Source organism: Myripristis murdjan, chromosome 5 (genome assembly GCF_902150065.1).
Source record: "Myripristis murdjan chromosome 5, fMyrMur1.1, whole genome shotgun sequence".
Taxonomy (NCBI): domain Eukaryota; kingdom Metazoa; phylum Chordata; class Actinopteri; order Holocentriformes; family Holocentridae; genus Myripristis; species Myripristis murdjan.
The window spans coordinates 14,447,337-14,454,442 of NC_043984.1; the positions used below are offsets into that span (position 1 = coordinate 14,447,337).

The window sequence follows — 7,106 nt, forward strand, 5'->3', positions numbered from 1 at the left end:
GTGGTGATGTTTGTGCTCAGGGCTGTTGTGTTCAAACTAAATGTCCCTGCTAAAAGCAAACAGTAAAACAGCTGTTAAAATGAAAATGTGTGGAAGTTTTTAACAAGGTGTGTGTGTGTGTGTGTGTGTGTGTGTGTGTGGGTGGGTGTGGGTGTGTGTGTGTGTGTGCGCACGCATGTGTGCGTGAGTGTGTGTGCACCAGTGACTCTTATAACTTATCTCTTTAATTCTTCTTTTTTTCTTCTTACTTTGCATGGATGTGGAAAATGCCAGCATTTCAAGTTGTGTTTAGTTTATGTATTAAATATGCAATGTTTATTTCCTGAAAGCTGAATGTTAATGTTTTGTTGCACAAGAAATTGTTAAAGATTTACATGTGCCTACAATGCAGTGTAAAGTCCTAATACCTCTGTGGATGTGTAAAGATTACTGTGTAATTCAGTTGAATGTTACATCAAAATAGCATTGCCTTGTGGAGGTAATAATCCACCACTGTGACAGATGAATAGATAGTGGCAGACATGAGATTATTTTGGTAACATAGATGGATAGTCTGTTCATGATTTTTATACATTTTTCAACAGAAAGTATCAGCATCTCTTAAGCACACAGCTCTTAATCTCTGTAAATTTAATGGTTTCTGTCTCTGTGATTAATGCCATACTCGTGATCCCATCTTTTCAACTGTAAAGTCAGTAGGTTGTTATGGTGCAGATCTTTTCCTAGTAAATAACTCATTTTCCCCTCTGCCAAGCTGTAGATCTGGATGCTTCATGGATAATCGTTTGGTTTTGCATTATAGTTGTGTTGATCCTCTTAATGAACCTTCCTTGTTCTGTGTTGTGGAACCTCAGACAAGACAAAGTGGTTTTATTCAGTGCAAAGTACAGTTTTTCTTGGCAGTTGCAAAACTTGGTTCCATATTCAATGTAAAAGTTATAACAACTAAAATTATCATCCTTTCTTTCTCTGCATGACCATACCTTATTTTCCTGGATCCAGCCTCTTGAATCACTGATTTTTGTTCTTGCTCATATTTGCTTCTCTCGCACAATTTTAAAAATGAATTTGAATTCTATGATTTGAGGACAGCTGCCACTGAGGCTGTTTTCCTTTGTCTAAATCCCTCTTGATCAGAGCCAAGAGTTTGATATAATTTGCAGTTACTTCTCTCATATGGACCCATGTAAACACTGGTCAAAGCCATTAGCAGTGTGTTTGCCCACGGCACTGCCCAGAAATTCCAAATTTGATCAAGGTGCTCAGACCCGTATGACTGCCAGCACCGCAAACAGCCAGCAGCATGAAAAACAAATATGAAAAGCAAATATGAACAAGTATGAACAATATGAACAAGTAATTCTGGGGTTGCATCCAAGCAAGTTTCTTATTGTACATTCTGTTTTGTGAACAAATGGTATTTTCTTTGGTTTTTATGTGTCGTGAGTCCCAAGCAACCATTGGGATGCTTTATGACAAACTGATAAAACGTAAGACTCGGAGCCATCCAGCTGCCATTCACCTGAAAAGAATGACTGTGTCTGGCAATGTCAGGGATGAATTTTCATAAGCCTTGTAGTGGTAAAATCACTAACAAAACATTAAACTAATAAAAAGAATTGTAGATAAAAATGGGGGAAAATGGGCCCAGTGGGACATATATATTTATGATCTATCAAGGCAATATTATTATTATTATTACATTATCTTTACAGAAGACTTTTTGAAGAGGGAACAACACATGGCACACTTCTCCAAAAATCTACATCAAAGAAAGTAGATGATTCTTGTGCTTTGCAGAGCCATTGGAAACTCATCCCTGCTTAGTCTCTTGCTGCTCAGCATGTTTATTCACTTGATGCCTTTTGTATTGCATGATGGGTTTTTGTTGCCTGTGTTTGAGTCATTGATTTGTCTGATCCTCACATTTTATCTCCCCTATCTTTTCTCCTTCCTTCCTATTTCCTCTGCTCTCTCTTATTCTCATCTCTACATCCTGTTACTTTCACTCTCTCTTCTTATCACCATACCAGTGCTCATGGTTGGTATGAGCTGCTGTGCATAACAGTGACCAACATACAGCATGTTATATTTAAACTTTACTCCCCACACCAGTCTTTTAGCTGTTGATCTGCTACCCCCTTCTGGCCACAATTCAAACATGTCCTTCCTCAGTCTGTACTCAGGACAGACGAGATTCCCAAATGGTAGGACCTCCATGAATGTAAGAAGTCTGTAAGTGAATGGGCATGACCGGTCCCTTGTTATAAAGCTAATAAACTCATTACCTGTATCATGTCCTGCTTTGGTATCTTGGTGAGTCTTAGAGATGCCTGGTATTTCTGGCTGGTACATCACAACCGGTGCTGGATTTAAAAAAATAACAAACTTTGAGTTATTTCTTTAAATGTTCCTCCCCCTTTTGGATGTTTGTTTTGATTTTTTTGCCTTTCTGTGTGCACTATAGTGTAACTCAGCCATCTTGTTACTCAAATCCTCCAGGTGCGCAAGTGAAATCACAAAGCGTGGACCAATCATTGGAGCCAGCTAAGAAAGCATCTGAACCAGTACCAAAGCCCAGCCAGGCCCAAAAACCTGGTCCAGGTCAAGCCCAGAAACCAGCCCAGGCTCAGAAGCCAGGCCCAGTCCAGAAGTCTGCCTCAGTTACAAAGCCTCCAGTGCAGAGGCCTCCCCCAATGACGAGGGCACCATCAGTCACAAAACCAGCCCCAGGTTCCTCTGCCACCTCAGCCAAAGCCTCACCATCATCCCCCACCCCAGCTAAAGCAACACCTGCAGCTCCAGGTTCTCCCCCAACCAAAGTGGCAGCTGCAGCCCCTGCTTCTCCCCCAGTCAAGGCAGCAGCCACAGCTCCGGGCTCCCCTTCAACTGCAGCTCCAGCCAAAGTTCCTGCCGCAGCCACTCCCCCAGCCTCAGCCCCTACCACAGAGCAGCCCAAGCCCCAGCCTCAGGTGTCCCCATCTCCAGCTCCAGGCAAACCGAAAGAGCTGCCCCCCAAACCCACACCACCTGCGAAACCCATCCCTCCTGTGCGCCGGAATTCCAAGCCGCAGCTCCAGCCAAAGCCACAGACCCCACCCCCACCCAAAGCCATGCCTAAACCCCAGCCAGAGGCCCAAGCCCCAGACCCAGTTCAGGCCTCTGATACCCCTTCGGGCCCCACCCCAGCCCCAGCGCAGGTCCAGTCTCCCGCCAAAGCTGCCCAGTCTCCACCTAAAGTCCAGTCTCCAGCTAAAGCTCAAACGAAGCCAGCCACCCCCCCTCCAGCCCCAGCCTCAAACCCTGAGCCCACCCCAGCTGAAGCAGCTGAGGCCCCTGCTGAGGCCCAGCCCCCTGTGGAAGAACAGCCAACAGCCCAGCAAAAGAGCACCCATCCTCTGCTGAAGTAAGGGCCGAATTATCAACACTGTTGTTGCAAAGACATGCATTTGAGTGGACCATACTATTGTCTTTAAGACATTATAAAAAAAAAAAATGTGAAATTAATGACCATTTTCCTGCACCAAGATAATGTCTAGGCACATGAATCCTATGTTTTGATGACTAAAATTAATAACACCACTAAAATTGCTTTGTTCATATAACTTTTACTGCCCAAACCTGCTGAAACCAAGTGTAATCTATTTGTCATGGTTCTCATGGACTGTTGTGCAAGTACTGTGCGTGTGACTTTTTGTTCCTCTTACAAGAATTTTCCCTGTTTGTCTTACTTCCCTCCTGTCTCTCTCCTTTCATCTTTCCCTGTTAACTTACTTACCCGTTTTATCCTTTGCTCCATTACCCCTTCCTTTCTTCCTTCCTTCCTTTCCTTCTATGTCCTCTCTTTCCCTTTTCTCTCCTCCTATCTTCTTCTCGTTTTTCCTCATCCATTCCTCCCTTCTCCCCTCCCTCCCTCTCTTTTTCCTCCTCTTCCCTTCCCAGTAAGTCCCAGTCACTGACCAATGCCTTCAACGCCTTCAGCGACTCCTCTTTCTTCCGTGGGGGCTCGAGCTCGGGGGGCGACGGCCAAGAGGAGGCCAAGGCCGAGACCATTCGCAACCTCCGAAAGTCCTTCGCCAGCCTTTTCTCTGACTAGGCACGGCCAAGCAGTAGTCAGCCCCCTTTCGATTTGGCCCCTACTATTGGCCAGTGATGACTTGATTGACATTTAATGTGAACCAGTCTGAGATTTAACTTTGTGTGTTAACTGTACTGTATTGCCTCCGTCCCGGTCCCTCTTCTCAGCCCCATTCCCCAAACTCCGCTTCTCTGTGTGTAAGTATCAGTGAGGCCTGCTGAGTAGGATATTCAGTGAATGGTTCTATGCCAGATTATGGACTGAAGGAGTTACGTCATTGAAATAGAATAGAATAGAACTTTATTTTTCCAAAAGACACTTGAGGAGCATTTTCTGAGGTATATGAAGAGTATATATACAAAAAGTATACATGAAAAGAGTACATATATATATATATATAAGACTACATTACTACATATACAGTATATACATATGATTACACATTTGTAGTCATAAGATATTATTTTAAATATATTGGGAGGTAAGCCAATATTTACTGCCAGAGGAAAAAAAATCCAGTAGCACTTTTAACTCTGCTTTTGTCAGTGACATAACTCTTTCATTCTGTGGCTGGATTTATACAGATATTTTAAATAAAAATCTGACGCTGGATTTGATGGTTTCCCGCATGGTCGTTTCACAGTGAAAAGTTTTTGTCGATAAGTGATGGAAAGTCAGTAAAAAATATTTCTTGAAAAATATTTCTTGAAACAAGTTGTAGCTGTGTAAATCCAGCCTTTATGTCTCTGGTCTTTGGCTACTGACTACTGTGCTCATCATTGCCATATAGTAGCCCCCCATCCCCTTCGTCTAAAAGCCTTGAAGTGTGTCGTTGTGTGAGGGAGGTGGATATTTGTCTGTTCATTTGTGTTCTTATGCATGGCTCCTCCAAGTGGCTCGGTGTGACTTTTGGAGCACAAGGGAGTTCTCTCAGTGTTGAGTTTTGCCCTCCGTTGCCTCTCTCTCTCTCTTTCTTTCTCTCTCTCTCTCTCTCCCTCTTTCTCTTTCTCTCTCTCTAGATGTTGTAGCCTTATTGTGAAGATGTTGTTTTCAATTCACAGCTAGATTTGTTAGCTGTGCAGACCTGGGTCGAGTGCAACTTCAAATCCATTCGCTTACTTCGGTCGTTTGTGTTGTGTACTTGGAGTGCAAGATTAATTGCATTTTTCTGTGCTTTCGGGGTTTCTTGGATCAGCCCCATTGTTATCAGCCAAAATAAATCAATTGCAACGAGTGACTGAATGCATTTCAGATTGTAATTGGACCCATGTCTGTAGCTGTGACTGGTGATTCTTGTTTCACCTCTGTGTAGATCTATCAGCAGTAGTGTGATTTGTTGATTATTCTCATAAAAAGACGTTGAGACAGTAGTGCAATAACACCTCAACATGACTGTTGAGTGCTGTCACCCTATTATAAATATAAATATGATAAATATGATCATACATACAGGTTCTCTATATCCTATATCTTTTCAGTACCTTACTTTCCCTTTAAGGGTCTTATTCAGTGGCTGCTCTCCAGGTTGCCTTTTACTGCAGTCAGCAGCTGGATATCAGATTACATTGCCATAATAAGTTGCTGTTTTTTGCAATCAACCCCATTTATAATGTGGGATTATAAGAGTGAAGTTTAGGCAACCTGGAGTGCACCCAGTACCTTGAGTGGTCATTTTCAGTTAAGTTGCCGCATTTCAAGTTTATATGTGTAAAAGAATCTCAGTGTCTCTAGCACTTACAGGACTGCATATCAACCCATCAGCTTATCCATCATCAATACCATGTTACAAGTAAATGCTAACATATTGTATTTGTATGTATGTATGTGTCATCTCAGGAGTTTATTTTTTGTAAAATATATCAATTGAGTTATTTATTTTTTTGAGCCTCCATATTTATGGTACAATATATATTGTTCGGTTTGTATTGTGTTTTTATTTGTAACGCAATACTGCTTTGCATGATCTGGTGACTGATGATGTTTTTCTGTACAGATAAAAGTTAATAAAGATGTGGTTCCATCATTCCACTAATTCACTAAGTGAGATCCGTTGTGAAGCAGTGATTTTGTTTTACATACTGATGTCTCTGTAACAGCAAACTGTTACCACTGAGGCTAGAGGCCAGCATACACCATAAGGCTGTTTTACATACTATATATACTGTTTTAAGTTTTAGGTTAGTGACCTCTAAGAGAAGCCTATTGGTATCATAGCCATTCCTCCAGCGCACACAAATACCTGCTGTTCACCATGTTATTGGTTTTATTGGACATTGTGTTAGTACACAGCTGTGCTTACCTCTAGCTTACACTGCTGACTGCAAGAGTACTGCGTCAGTGTTGCGCTTCACCTGCACTCACAACAGATTGGAATATGCACCCCTGTGCTTCTGCATCTGCATCCGTAAAACACGCTGTTAGATTTTATTTGAACAGTACAGTATCCTAAACAAGCACCACTCATCTGCCCAGCATTCGTTTCGTTTTTTGTTGTGAGGAACCCTCAGGAATCGGCACCTACTCTCTTCTTCAGAATTTATTCCACTCATCTCCTGTTCCTTTTTCAATTCTGTCTCAGGAATAGCAGGGGAGTGACCTGCCTTTGTGAAAACAAAGAGTGTTGAGCTTTCTATATCCAACAGATGGCGCTGTATGCAGGTGAAAACATCTAACATCATAACTACATTCCTCTCATGCAGAGACGCTGTGTTAGGCCTGCAGTTTGTGTTTTGTGTGTGTAGCACTTTCATGTGTGCTTGAGTGTGACTCCAAAGTGTTCAGTGGGACAAATCAGTGGCCTGCAGGGTGCAACACGATTTAATACCAAATCTGGAAATCATAAAAGATTTTTTAACACCTAATTATGAAACTTGGTGCATGGATACCAACAAAGTTTACTGTTACAGATGATGTGAAACACACACTCACACACACACACTCACAAGAAAAATGCTGTGCTGTTGGTCTGGGAGACAGGCAGTCAGTGGAGAGGCTGTGGGAACTTCACAGGGCCGTTCTCCTACATGGC

General features: G+C 42.4%; 1 protein-coding gene across 2 annotated transcripts in view; it reads left to right on the top strand.

Annotated features, from left to right (window-relative positions):
* Nucleotides 1-6,124, top strand: part of syn2b (synapsin IIb) — a 94,958-nt gene extending 88,834 nt beyond the window's left edge. Inside the window, exons 12-13 of one of the 2 annotated variants that reach the window (XM_030052633.1) lie at nt 2,503-3,406; nt 3,943-6,124. In XM_030052633.1, the coding sequence (XP_029908493.1) occupies nt 2,503-3,406; nt 3,943-4,096 (1,058 nt within the window). In that variant the 3' untranslated portion in view covers nt 4,097-6,124. The remainder of the gene's footprint in view (nt 1-2,502; nt 3,407-3,942) is intronic. The other variant, XM_030052634.1, reaches the window with a different exon arrangement.
* The last annotated feature ends 982 nt before the right edge of the window (nt 6,125-7,106 follow it).